Source organism: Myxocyprinus asiaticus, chromosome 32, assembly GCF_019703515.2.
Source record: "Myxocyprinus asiaticus isolate MX2 ecotype Aquarium Trade chromosome 32, UBuf_Myxa_2, whole genome shotgun sequence".
Lineage (NCBI taxonomy): Eukaryota > Metazoa > Chordata > Actinopteri > Cypriniformes > Catostomidae > Myxocyprinus > Myxocyprinus asiaticus.
Genome location: NC_059375.1, coordinates 42,256,414 through 42,271,573, shown reverse-complemented (window position 1 = coordinate 42,271,573; position 15,160 = coordinate 42,256,414). Strand labels below are relative to the sequence as shown.

General features: G+C 35.9%; 1 protein-coding gene across 1 annotated transcript in view; it reads right to left on the bottom strand.

Annotated features, from left to right (window-relative positions):
- Window positions 1-917: 917 nt before the first annotated feature.
- The window catches only part of vclb (vinculin b), a 59,621-nt gene continuing 45,378 nt past the window's right edge, over window positions 918-15,160 (bottom strand). The window contains exons 11-21 of the mRNA XM_051667173.1: window positions 13,243-13,433; window positions 12,959-13,158; window positions 10,181-10,309; window positions 9,938-10,087; window positions 8,201-8,309; window positions 7,464-7,766; window positions 7,226-7,350; window positions 5,103-5,288; window positions 4,812-5,015; window positions 2,464-2,568; window positions 918-2,363 (exon numbers count right to left, since the gene is read on the bottom strand). Coding sequence (XP_051523133.1) covers window positions 2,217-2,363; window positions 2,464-2,568; window positions 4,812-5,015; window positions 5,103-5,288; window positions 7,226-7,350; window positions 7,464-7,766; window positions 8,201-8,309; window positions 9,938-10,087; window positions 10,181-10,309; window positions 12,959-13,158; window positions 13,243-13,433 — 1,849 coding nt within the window. The 3' untranslated portion in view covers window positions 918-2,216. The remainder of the gene's footprint in view (window positions 2,364-2,463; window positions 2,569-4,811; window positions 5,016-5,102; window positions 5,289-7,225; window positions 7,351-7,463; window positions 7,767-8,200; window positions 8,310-9,937; window positions 10,088-10,180; window positions 10,310-12,958; window positions 13,159-13,242; window positions 13,434-15,160) is intronic.

Genomic DNA, 15,160 nt, shown 5'->3' with positions numbered 1-15,160 from the left:
ACAAGGAACAAGTCTAATTATTATGTATTTATTTTTTTGTGATCGATGTTATGTCACAAATGCTGCCGATTGAACTTAACTTCAAAATGTTCCTGGATGAAATTTTAAACAATTTGTAAACATGAAAATCACATATGTCATCATATGTTTTCTTTAATCAAAATGAAGCGAACATAGGGGTGAATTTTAAATAATTGTACTACTTTGTGAAATTACTCTGTATCCCCTGGTGCTATATGCTCTAACATCTAAAATGATAAACCAGCAATTTATGAAGAAATATTCCAGGTTTTTCTATTCATGTTTACTTTTCCTACTTGAAATGTTTCACACAAAACATGCAAAAACAGTAGTGGGTGTTTTCAAATCTGTGGGCATTTCCAAACCGGGAAGGGTGTTCCCCACTGACTGGGAAAAGCCCATTTGTGTCCTGCAGAGATAAAAGTTTTAAAACATGTGGCAATAATGATAAACGACGATTCAGTTTCTATTCAGGTAGTGACATCTAGTGGCAAACCAACAGCACAAATAGGGTGAATGTGGGTAAACTGGTACATCATTATGTGTATATTCTTCCATTACTAAATTACTAAAGTTCATCATAAACTAGTATGGGATGTCATTGATGTAATCACTGTGTCATAATTTATAAACAACGCCAATGACAAAATATCAGAAAGTGGCCCACTTTACCTGTATTCACCCTATTAGCGATTCATTGGAAGAATTCTGTCAAAAAGGGACATTTTGCGGTATTTGTCGTCCCAAATGTAGGAACATTTGTTGGACTGTATGCTACATGCTACATTTTTGAAGGGGACATTCTCATTTGTTTGACCTTTCAAATACTCATTCGGCACATAATGCATATTAAAACAGACCTTTTCAAGAAAAAGAAATAAATATACTCCCGCACAGACGATAATTAGTTATTTTATTATGACAAGGCACAAAGGTCTTACAGGCTGTCTGTAGAGGACACATTATTTACACTAAAACTACTGGTCTCCTCAATATTATACAAGGAAAATTTATGCAAAGAACATACTTTCACTCATATAAATATACTTGAGTGTACAATCCGCAAGAGATTTTAGTAGTGTATCTAGCACAGTGAAGTCTTTAGTGGAAATACGAGGACAGCAGTGTGTTTTGTGTGGTTATAAACAGATTTGATTTGCATAGTTCACAGGTACACATGAAGCACCAGGTTGTAGGTTTAATTACCTCTTTAATTCAGCTTGCAGTGTCATCCCTGAATGATAGTTTGGACGGTCTGTTGATAAATTACGTTACTGGATAATAGGTAAACAACAATTATACGTTTGGTGAAATCGGTTTTTATAATCAGTATTTTTGTCTTATTTTTCAGTGAAAATATTGAAACATCCTTAAAACAAAATACACTTATGTGAGAAGCAAAATTGTGGAAGATGATACAATTTGTGAGTGTTATGCTTGAAATAAGAAAACAACCATTTGCCAGTGGGGTGAAAAAAGAAAAAAGTCTTTTGTTACATAATTTTGCTTCTCCAGTAAATGCATCTTGTTTAGAAGACATTTATACATTTTTGTAGGAAAACAGAAGAACAATGCTGATTATAAAAATTATTCTTTGCAGTTTTCACATACACTTTACATTCAAAAGCACATTTACTCATATAATCAGCTAGGATTGCAGAATATCAACATCTGTGCTTGTGTTTCTGTGCATGCGAAGACAAAAGATAAAGATTTGTATGTGTGTGTGTGATGATGGCATTTAAATATACATTCAAAGACTGAAAAAAGTTAGGTGAAAATAAGAATACGAAAATGACATAGATAGTGTATATATAAAGACACTTTATATAAACTGCATCTACGAAAATCAAATGGCTTCAAAATGCACCCATATATTGTTTCTGTAAAAATATCTGAGAAATAATAAAAATAATGACCTTTGCAAAACATCAGGATTCAAAAATTTCTAATTGGGATCTATCAAAACAAAATAAACCACAATCCACAAATTAGAAAAGGAATTGACCACAATACGGTATAATTGAATAGTCCCATATTTTACACTCATTAACATCCTCAAGAACAATGGTTTTGATATGGAATAGTTTGGCCACCCCTACACGAGGTGGACGTCATATCTGCAATGACATTTCGGACCTGGACTGAACTGTTTCTCCAAGTGCACGCTGGGATATTTGTGTTGGTTCTGCTCCTCACTGGTACCACGGTGTCTTACGGACCCAGCGGAGGGTGAATCCGGCATCTGTGCGGATCTTGATGGATGCGGCTTCGGCTTCTCTCACAGTCTCCTTCACGGACTGCATCAGGTTCTGAGCATTATGGACCAACATCTCAGTAGCCTACAAGAAAGACCCATACATTTGGGATACTTACATGTTATTAAGCTGATTTGGAAAAGAGTTCGGCTTTCACAACAATCCAACAAGAGAAAGATCTGACCTGCTCTGATTCCTCCTCGCTGATATTGGTTCGTCCTAACATGGTGGCCTTCACAGTGGAGAGAATCTTCAATTGTGTGCTGATGGTAGGAATTCTCTCACACACCTACAAAAAGACAGAGATTTTAAAAACTTGGGCATTTTTTTCCTAATAACCAATAAAGTGGACAAAAAAAACCAAAAAAAAAAAAAAAAAAACCCAGATCTCTTTGCATTCATGCTGTTTCTGGCCTCAGATCTGTTTTTGGCCCATTTTAGCTGTGATGGGTTCACTTTCCATTCAAACAATTTTTTTGGAAACAGTAGAATATTATTTATTATTATTAAAGGGGCCAAGGTTTAAAAGGGGCTCAGGCCCCTTATTGTATTTGTAGCTTTTCTTATCATGGGGCAAGCACTGAAGGTGCTGTGGCACCTATTGTATATTTTATTTTCTTCTTCTTCATCTGCTCTATGAAGCGTACATAGGAAAATAATTAAATTTGGCACACTGGTGGGGATAGGTAAGAATAGCCCCCTGACCAAGTTTGGGGTATCTATGCCAAATTCTATAGCTCCACTACCTACTGGTCTAGAAACAAATATTTTACCTCTGATTAGATTACAATGGCAGTTGGCACAGATTGAGATGCTAATAGTTTTTTTGGCTACTCCTACACAAACATGGCACCAATGATCTTAAGACCAAGCCATATAGAAACAACTGAGCAGAATTTTTATTAATGCCTTAGTTTAAAAGTGACGCCATTGCAAACTCGACAAGGTCTACTCAAAAGTAGAATGTGAGGCTGTATTTTCGCAATGCTTTGGTCTATCGAAACAAAACTTGGTATGTTTCATTAGGACAATGATCTGAGAGTACACACCAAGTTTGGTGACAGCACCGCCTACGGGTCGAGAAATGTCAAAAATTGTCATTTTTGCCCATAACTTTTGAACAGTTTCCCTTACAAAAAAATAGAGTTCTGGCAAACTTGCTGCCAGTTTCCCACTCATTATTTTTACATGCAAATGAGCTTGCGATTCACTGCAAATATTTTCCAGAAGTTCGCAGTAATGGTAAACCTGCAGCAAACCTTTGGTGACAATGACGAGTTTGCCGCAAAGCTCATTTGCATTTAAATATGAGTGGTGAATTTGTGGCAAATTTGCTAGAACTCTCGATTTTTGTGAGGGTTGTCCTAAAATCATGTTTTTGGATTCCTTGTGTCATATGGAATCCAATGATACGGATTTTGATATGATAACATGATACCATGATCGACAATATCGCCTGACATCTTGAATTTTAACACAAGGTGATGCAACTTTTGAATGTTTTATCAGATTTAAACAAAACTTGGCATGTGTCATCAACACCATGTCCTGAGTGTATCTGAACAGTTTGGAGACAGCGCCACCTATATTTCAAAAGAAATACTACTATATGCCTATAACTTTTGCATTTTTTTTTCTCCAAAAGTTGTTGTCTTGGTCTCTTTATGTTCCTAGCTTTACACAGATTCCATCGGTACCCCAATGGTGATTACTATATCTAATAACATCAATTTTTTCGCTACTTTTTTCCCCATTTACTTTATTTCCGTCCATTCTTCACAAACATCTGCTCAGATGATCTTCGGAGCAAACAGCATAGAAGTGACTGAACAGATTTTTGATTTTCACTACCATTATCAAGATATGTCTTACTGAATTTAATCTAGTCTGTCCTAAGAGGCTAGTCGGTTAGCATGCTAACCACATGCTATGCTATCTTAGGATGCTAATCAGCAGGGTAACCATAAGGGTATTCCATCTTTTCAAGCTAATCGTTATCATGCTATACATAGGCTACATTAGCTCAGCATGCTAACTAATGTTTATTTCTGATGAATCTCATCTTGGTTTGCCTCTTGGGCATTGTATTGACCTATCAACTGGGTGGCGTAGCGTGTAAACCAACGGGCAAGACCTCAGGAGTTTGTGTTTAAATCCCGCCTTGGACAATCTTGAATTTATACCTCTTGACTTTCCAAAGTTCTGAGTGGCATTAGTACCACTTTTCACCTCTAAGTCCTTTCATTATGTATCAAATTCCCTCTGTAATAGGCAGGTTGTGCAATCTGCCTATTACTTTTTTGAGGCTTGGCCATGTATTGCTGCTCACAGCTCTATTTGTTATTATTATTGATCAGTTACTTAATTAATGATATTAACTATTTCTAAATGATTTAAAATACAAGATCACAGTTTGATCACCAGGAAACATTAGTACTGATAAAATGTAGAGCTTGAATACGTAAGTTGCTTTTGATAAAAGCGTGTGACAAATGCATAAATGTAAATGTAGAGTGAACACTCGTTGTTTACCTGCAGCAGGTTGGTTCTGATGCGTTTGTCTGTACACTGCTTGGCGACTTCTTTGGCGAGGCGTGTGACCTCATCAGAGGCTTTGGCGATGTCTTTGGCACATTGGATGAGGGCTCTCTTATTCCCGCTGGCGCCACGCACCAGTCGAGACATCTCCGCCATCAACAGAGCCATGCGCTTAGCCGCGCCAATGATGTCATTACCCTGCAGGAAGTCAGCACCCAGAGATTAATAACCCGCACATTAGCGTATACTCGTAACCCAGCAGGGAGACTTGATGAGACCACTGACCTTGCTCGACCACTTCCGGGCCTCGTCATGTAGCTGTCGGGCGGCCACCATCATGGGCTCGCTGACCATCTCTCCAGCCTGCTGCTCTGGGAACTCCTCGTCCTTCTCCTCGGGTGGTGGGGGTCGGGGAGGGGGCATTTCACCCTCCGGCAGGGGTGGTTTTGGGGGAGCAGCATCGTCGTTTATCTAAATGTAAACCATCGAAACACTGTTCATGTTGTTACTGTGCAGATGGAATAAAACTGCACAAAATATGCAGATGGCAGACTAGAGATTTCCTGAATCTGAGCTAAATTAACAATGAGCATTTCAACTGGAGATTTTGTTTAGTATGGAACTGAAGTGGTAAGAAAGTTTGTGTAGAAAAATGCAGTACAAATTAATTTGTGAAATAAGGACATCCATAAACAGTATGTACATTTCACATTCATAGCAGCACTATACGGAAGCCCACAGATGACATGCATTATTATTATTTTTCTGTCTTGTTTTTTTAAGACCTTGTTAAAAGACATCTCGACAAAGCAATTTATCTTGAGTTTCCTTTTTTTTTTTTTAAGAAGGCAGCGCATGGCACTAGTAACACCAAGGTCATGGGTATGTGTCTGCATACCGCGATAGCATGCACAGTTACGTTATCATGGACACTTTAAAATTCTATGAAAAAATCTGTTTCTGCTTAAGTGAAAGTGAAACAGAAGGGTCTGCCAGATAGAAATAGGTTTAACTTAAGCAAAAACAAAAACTAGAGGGAACGTTCCCAGCATCTGAATCTGCATACTTCCCTACTATGTTGTACGCCAATAGTAGTATGTCAAATAAGTGTTTGAATCCTCAGAATTCATAAAACATTAGCCGTGAGGTACCCAGATGGACTACTACATCTGGTGAGATTTGGAAGTGCGCATCCACTGGACTTTTTTTTTTAACTTTTTTTTTTTTTACTTTAAGTGCTATATATACCAAGAAAGTTGTTACTTGTGTTTAAATTGTACATGACCAACCAGAGTAAATTATTTTGGCATTGTAAAAAAATATTTTTTTTTAATTTAGAAAATATTTTTTGTAAATTATTCATTATTTTTGTGTTGTAAATTATTTTATAATAATTTTAAAAAGGTTTTCAAAAATAATTATTTTCACATTGTAAATTTTTTTAAATACAAGTTTATATATTTTTGTAAATTAATTATTTTTGCATTGAAAATTGTTTGTATAAGTTTGATAATATTTTTTGTAAATTATTATTTATTTTTGTATTGTAAATTTCTTAACAATAATTTTAAAAATAGGTTTTGAAAAATCATTAATTATTTTCACATTGTAAATAATTAATTTTATGAATAATGATTTCTAAAAAGTGTATTATTTGTGTACATTCACAAATTCTTTATGCTTATTGTTCATTAACTATTTTTGCATTGTAATTTAAAATACTTTTTTTTTGTAAATGTATTTTTCCGCATTGTAAATGTTAAAAAACGTCTAAAATAACTTTGTAAATTATTAATTAATAATTATTTATGTAAATTATTTTGTTTTTAATTTTTTTTGTAAAATGATTAATTATTGTTTGCATTTTAAGTAATTTAAAAAATAATTTTATGAAGAATGTTTTTAAAAATATTTATTTGATATTAACTATTTTCACATTACAATTTTTTTAAATACTTTTTTTGTTCATTAATTTTTTAACATTAATTTCTAAAATTATTTAGTAAATTATTAATGAATTATTTTTGTGTTGTAAATTGTTTTTAATATCTTTTTTTAAATTTTACAATAATACATTTTAACGTTGTAAATAATTTAAAAAATAATTATGAATAATGTTTTGTAAATTATTAATTATTTTTGTTTTTTACCATTTTTTTGTTAATTATTAATTAACTATTTACGCGTTGTAATTTTTTTTAAATACTTTTTTTTTGTGTAAATTATTAATTCATAATTTTCATGTCACATACACATTTTCATGAATGTATTCATACTACTCGCCTTCATACCTGAAGAACATACTTTATTAACGGTTAGGTTAATAAAGTATGTTCTTCATCAAATGCAGTACATACTCTTGAATTTGGATGCCACTTCTGTCTGCAGGAATCATGAGTGACACTGACCTGCAACTGCTCCAGGTCTGGAGGTGGAGGGGGGAAGTCTGGCTCCTGTGGCTGGAACACCTCTCTGACTTTAGCCACAGCACTCAGAATCTTGAAACCAGAGTCCAGGAAACCCCTCTGAAGACCTGCCGACAGAGACAGAAATATTCACATTGTCCTGGTCTGGTTTTATGTTGTGACTTCTGACTATTGACATAACAACTTGTCTAGATTGCAGCTTACTCGGCAGGTGTCTCACCTTGGTCCTGTATGTTTCCAGCCACCGCCTTGGCATCCATGACCATTGGTGAGATGGTTCTGCTGAGCTCGTCTGAAGCTGCTTTCACCGTTTCTCTAAACTTCGGGTCCTCGGAGTTCTCCACCTCTCGTTTTGCCACAAGCAGGATCCGATTGGCTCGCCGAGCGATGCTGGTTGCCCCGGCGACCAGCATCTGAGGCTGGTGATTGGCCATAGCTACCTGACACTTATCCAGATCTTTCTTAATGGCTTCTTCTGATGCGTCCAACAAAGACCTGGTGTCGATCGCCTCATCTACCAGACCTGACAGAGAGAGAGTTAGGTGTCACTTAGGATGAGAATCGTAAGAAATGTAACAGTTCTCATTCATGATTCATAAGAAGCTAAAAATATTGATGGAAAAAAGACTCTGAGAAAATTCTAAAAAAGCATTTTCAGGAAATAGTAGACGAAAATAGTAAAGAAAATGTATATTCTTAAGAATGTTTTGTGAATTCGGACACTTGTTGCGAATGTGTATTCACCAGTTCCTAGGTCATATTGACATGACAAAGGTTCTGAACTGCAGATTAGTAAACCGACAATCGTTCTGACTGATTCGGTTAGATGAGCCAGTAGACCGAATTTTTTTGACCAATTCAATGAAAACTCTTCCTAGATCAATTTCAACAAACTTCACAACAGATTAAATTTGCTAAATTTCAACTTCAAAACAAAAAGTAAACATTTAAGTTCACCTGTCATTTTCTCAACATTGTCGATCCACTGATTCTTCATGGTTTCAAAGTGCTCGCTTGCCGCCTGATTACCAGGATTCTTGAGGAGGATTCGAGCTGCTGAAACAACCTGCAAGACAAAACAATTCTACATGATTAGGTCTGTCAATAGATTCAATAGATGCTTTTTAGTAATTATTATTAATTTCTCAAATGTTGACTTGAGCCAGTATTATTGTTAACGAAAATTAAACAAAAATATTTTTAGTTAATTGAAATAAAATAAAAATCATAAATACTTCTTCATAATTCCAAAACTAACTAAAATAAAAATATTTTTATTAATTAATAAAGATTATTTTTAAATGAAAATATTTTTTTGTTAACTGAAATAAAATAAAAATCATAAATACGTCTTCATAATTCCAAAACGAACTAAAAATATAGCTGCAAGCAGCAATGTGGATTTCTCCTCAAAACTGCAAATTAAATAAAAATTGACATGGTAGAGACATGTACTTCACACATGTACACAACATTTCAAAGCAATTGTAGCAATGGCTGATTTTGTAGCATTACCATTGGACAAGAGTATACTCGCATAATAGTAAAATATTTATAGTGGAAATGTTGAAATAAGTAAAGACCGGTTTATTAGCTTGGGTCAGATTTGGCTCTAATTCCATCATCTTTTCACATATCAAGGTGAAAATTGGCAGAGTAGCACAGAGTGATGTCATCTTGAAGCCTGTTACGTTTGAAAAACCATATGTCAAAATGGCGTTCAATTTATGGACATAGAGATATTGAGACAATGTGTACATTTACATAAATGCGCACCTTTCAGCCACTTTGGATTAAATTCCTTTTTGCTAAATATCAAATTGAAAGACATGTATCCTACACATATATACCGAGTTTCAAGTCAATTGGAGCTATGGTTCAGGAGGAGTAGATTTTTGTAGTTTTGGACAAATTTGTATTGTACAGGAAAACATCATGGAGGACTTTATGGGTTCTAGAGGCTTTTTTGTTCCTCATGAGAAATGAGGCATATATACCAGGTTTCAGAAATTTTGGACTTATGGGGTGGAAATGGCATAATTTTGAAAATGGACAAATTTGGGCGTGGCCTGTAGCGCCACCTATAGGCTCACGTGGGCCATTTTTGGTGTGGTAGTTAGTCGTGGCCTGTAGTATCAATGTGCCAAATTTCAAAACTTTTTACCAAGGAGATCTTGAGTTATTGGGCAATTTAGAGCTACAGGAATAAGAATAAGAATACTAACAAAAACAACAGGTTTCCGCCTACCGGAGGAATCCTAATAAATAATGAAAATTGAATTAATTGTCATTATTGTTTTTATTGATTTTAGTTTTAGCTTTTATTTTTTCATATAATATACACAGTATCTTATTAAATGTGCAACCTTTATAACCCACCTTCATGAAATTTGAAATGAAATGAAATTAAACGTGACGCTGTTTAAACATTTCAATGATATTAGTTAAAACGTTAACTGTGGAGGCTATAAAATACTAAAACTGAAAAACACTGATGTATTTATTAAAGTTAACAAATACAACTATATTGTAAAGTTTTACCCAAAAATATAATAACCCTGATTTGATTGCACATGCGGTACAGTATGATCAAAATTACATTTCAGATCATTTACAATCAGTCTTTTCAATAAGCTTCAAACTCTTAATGATACCATTTATAAACATTATGTTCAACATACACATTTGTCGTACCTGTGGCGTGAGCTCTCGGGCAGATTTAACCGCGGCTTGGATGCCCTCTACTGTGCTCTTATTGGCAGTGCCCACGGCGGCCGCCTTCTCTGCTGTAGCGCCTAGACGCCCGGCGTGATTCTCAAAGTTTGCCGCCCGCTCTTCAAACACCTGAACAGCACCATCAGATTATATCAGTAACACAGAGGGACATGTTGATGTGTGTGTGTGTGTGTGTGTGTGTGTGTGTGTGTGTATGTGTACCTCCTCTCTATTGGGGGTGTTCGGTGGGGCCGTCGCTGCCACAGCCAATAGTTTGACTGGTGTGGTTGTGTCACTGAAGATGTCAGAAACTTCCTGTGTCATGGTTTCCTGCATTTTACCCTTCAGCTCCTGCAAAAAACACATCAAACACACATTATACAAGGTATACAGAAAATACCTTGTAATACCTCATACTGGTATTCCAGAGGGCGCTCTTTACTATATCTGTGTATGCATGTGTGATTTTCAGCATGACCTGTAAATATACAGTGTACTTGATGATTGGTTGTTCTGTGTTGGCATGCATTCATGTAGTTTGTTTACAAAAAATGTGGTCGATGTGTATGAGGTTTGTGCACCATTCAGAACTGAATTGAGAATTGTGCTAAATTCCAGTTCAATTGCTGAATTTGAACTGTTTTTCTGAATTGAGGTGGCAAACAGGATGCAGAATTTTCATTCATATTTTCATATATAATTTTTTAAATATTTCATTCTGAGTGATCCTAAACACAATAATATTTACATAACATATGGTTTATTTCCAGACACATTAAATGATATTAATCAAGGTTAGAAAACAGCTAGAGAATTTTTTTTATATATATTTCATTAGAAATGCATTACTTTGTTGACTGTCTTTAAATTGCAATTCAGCACATTTATCTTGCGGCCATTCCAATATAAATTTTAATTCAATATCCCATTTGGCGTGGCCAGTTCGATTCAAATTTCAACTCATGGGAGCCAATTTTTAAATTCTGAATTTTGCCCAACCCTGATGTTTGTATATTTGCAATTAAACAGACCAATTTATTCTAAACTTTTAGTTACATTTCATTTTATAAATGTCAATTTTATTTCTTCAAATTTTGTTTTTCATGACCGATTTCCACCCTCTCTCTGACCCTTACAATTGAAGGAATATTCCGTGTTCAATACAAGTTAAGCTAGATCGACAGCATCTGTGGCAAAATGTTGATTACCACAAAATCATTTAGACTCGTCCCTCGTTGATTAAAAAAAGAGAGAGCAAAAAACATTGTTACAGTGAGGCACTTACAATGAAAGTGAATGAGACAAAATCATAAATGTAAATATTCACACACTGGGCCTCATTCATTAAACCTTTGTAAATATGAAAATATATATTACGTAAATATACATAAATATATATTCAGAGTAATCTGCGCATAAAGTGAACCTCCCAAAAACTTTATGCCGGATTCACAAACACTTCGTACCCCCCAGATTTGTAAATAAAACGTGAATATTAGTGAATTCCAAGCATTCGTAAATGGGGGCCATGTTCACGTTCATTCACTCGCTAGTTTTTTATGAATGAAGTGCACACATATCGTAAAATTTTGATTTAGCAAGCACAATAGCGTCTCAAAGAAAGTGAGTTACTGTAATTGCATGTTTTTGCGGTCATATGACGTTCTTTTGTGAATCAAACAGATCAAGAAGTCAATAAAAATGGTTTGGCATGAGCGTAAAAAATGGGACGAGGATGTCCACCACCATTAATCTTCACTGGTTCAGTCGAGCACGTCACCAGCATCATTTGTGAAACTTCTCGGGTAAACCATGATGGTAACAGTGATATACTTACAACTGGAAGAATCTTCAGAGAAATTAATAGAATGCCTGAAAAAGATCTTTGACCGAAACGCTGTAAGATATTAAGCTATTCGCAATGTGCGGGCGTTTTATATTTTTCCCCGTTGTATTGTGTACCCACTTGTTCGCGATGTGTTTATTTATAGGTTTAACAGCATTAGCATTGACCATACGTTATCAACCGAACTCGATTTATCGATGCCTATACTATTATGAAACCCAAATTATAGAGTTCATATCAAATAAAAAAAAAACTGTCCAACCAGTCATGTTAGAGGGCGTTAATTTTTACAAGAAAATCAAACGCAAACCGTGTCTTTCCATGAACCTGGAAAAACGATAGTTGAGAATATACTATACTTTGAAAAAAATAAATAAACGCAAGCAGCAAAGAAATGTTTCTAAATAAGTATAGGCTATGGTTTATAAAGAAAACAAAGTTGTTGTTTTTTTTACTAATTTATGTTATTTCACTCATTTAATTATTCATAATTTTTTCATTACTTGTTTAATTTCGCTTCTATCAAAACGCAGTCATGAGAGTTTGTCTGAAAGAACAACACTTTCGGATGTCTTACGCATTGATTTACAAGTGGCCGGGGGCAGGTGTAAATTTTGTTCGTGCCAACTAACATTTGAAAATACGAAAACTTTCATGAATACGAGAATTTACGTCAGAACGGCTTTACGAATGATTTACACAAATTCCTTCTGCTCATGTTTCATGAATGAAGCCCATGGTTTCAATAGTAAAGTGGCAATACGTCAACATTATAAATGTTAACATGAATTTAATGTGATAAAATCACAACCCATATATTTGTAATATTATGTCCAGTTTTACAACTTCTTTATCATGATGACGAAATGCTGGTAAAGCCTGTAATCTCGTTAATTCCACAACGCTGGTAAATCCTGGATTTTATCAAACTAAAATAACATTTACATGTATAATGATGTTTTGACGTTATAACCAGGACACTCAGCTTCTGTTCCAGCTGTTTCTGCAGTTTAGTTTTAATAAATGTTCTGGGTGTATCTGGAGCTCTTTAAGGAGTTTAAAAGAGCAAAGAAAGTCCTGTTTTCCATCATTTGCCCACTTAAATGGGTTCTTATGACTACCAACTTATAGCTGCTTATGTGTGTGTCTCTTACTTTGAGTGTATCCTGTAGCTGTTGAGCGATTGCGCGGGCTTGTGGACCATCTCCGTCTCCCCGAGCTGCTAGTTCGGCTAACTGCGCCATCAGATGTTCCACCTCCTCACATTTACCCAACAACTCGTGCCTTTGAGATGCCGGCAATGCATTGGCCAGACGACGCCCCTCAGCAACCAGCCCACGAATCGCAGCCTGACCTACAAACACAGATGACAAAAGAAGGAAATATTTAAATGAGTAACAAATTTTTTTTTAAACTTTGACAATTTCCAGAAACTCACCGACACCGCTGTCGTCCAGGGTTGGGTTGTCGATCCATCTCTGAGCCTGCTCGATTTTGCCTTCCAGGTGAACGGCGGCTTTGGCCGGTCGAGTGTTGGCTACAGATTTACTGGTTTTGGACTGAAGATTCTGCAGAGCGGTGGCAATCTGCTTCGCCAAAGCACGAGCCTCAGGAGTATCACCCTTACCTCTACACACACAGACAATGAGATGAGATGGAACTATAATCAAGAATTGTAAAGTATTTCAGTATATCGAAACAAACATAAACACAATCTTTCACAATGTTAGTTCCACTAAAGCCCTATTTGGACAGGACTAGATTTCTAGGTTATGGTTAATGCATATTGCATACAAAACTGACAAGCACTTCTGCTGTTTTAATCTAACTGACTTGGATACAAAGTCATGTTTGCAAATATCTATATACAGTATATCTATATATCTAAATCTATCTAAATATATATACTGTATATACACACACAGTTGAAATCAGAAGTTTACATACACCTTAGCCAAATACATTTAAACTCAGTTTTTCACAATTTCTGACATTTAATAATAGAAAATATTCTCTGTCTTAGAGAGAATGATTTATTTCAGCTTTTATTTCTTTCATCACATTCCCAGTGGGTCAGAAGTTATACAATTTGTTAGTATTTGGTACCATTGCCTTTAAATTGTTTAACTTGGGTCAAACATTTTGGGTATCCTTCCACAAGCTTCTCACAATAAGTTGCTGGAATTTTGGCCCATTCCTCCAGACAGAACTGGTTTGTAGGCCTCTTTGCTCGCACACGCTTTTTCAGATCTGCCCAGAAATTTTCTAATCGGATTGAGGTCAGGGCTTTGTGATGGCCACTCCAATACCTTGACTTTGTTGTCCTTAAGCCATTTTGTCACAACTTTGTAGGTATGCTTGGGGTCATTGTCCATTTGGAAGACCCATTTGTGACCGAGCTTTAACTTCCTGTCTGACGTCTTGAGATGTTGCTTCAATATATCCACATAATTTTCCTTCCTCATGATGCCATCTCTTTTGTGAAGTGCACCAGTCCCTCCTGCAGCAAAGCACCCCCACAACATGATGCTGCCACCCCCATGCTTCACGGCTGGGATGGTGTTCTTTGGCTTGCAAGCCTCACCCTTTTTCCTCCAAACATAATGATGGTCATTATGGCCAAACAGTTCAATTTTTGTTTCATCAGACCAGAGGACATTTCCCCAAAAAGTAAGATCTTTGACCCCATGTGCACTTGCAAACTGTAGTCTGGCATTTTTATGGCAGTTTTGGAGCAGTGGCTTCTTCCTTGCTGAGCAGCCTTTCAGGTTATGTCGATGTAGGACTCGTTTTACTGTGGATATAGATACTTGTCTACCTGTTTCCTCCAGCATCTTCACAAGGTCCTTTGCTGTTGTTCTGGGATTGATTTGCACTTTTCGCACCAAACTACATTCCTCACTAGGAGACAGAATGCGTCTCCTTCCTGAGCGGTATGATGGCTGCGTGGTCCCATGGTGTATATACTTGCATACTATTGTTTGTACAGATGAACGTGGTATCTTCAGGCATTTGGAAATTGCTCCAAAGGATGAACCAGACTTGTGGAGGTCCACAATTTTTTGTTATGAGATCTTGGCTGATTTCTTTTGAATTTGAAGGTAGGCCTTAAAATACATCCACAGGTACACCTCAAATTCAGTACACCTTCTATCAGAAGCTAATTGGCTAATTGTCTAAAGGCTTGACATCATTTTCTGGAATTTTCCAAGCTGCTTAAAGGCACAGTTAACTTAAACATCTGACCCACTGGAATTGTGATATAGTCCATTAAAAGTGAAACAATATGTCTGTGAACAACTGTTGGAAAAATTACAAAGTAGATGTCCTAAATGACTTGCCAAAACTATAGTTTG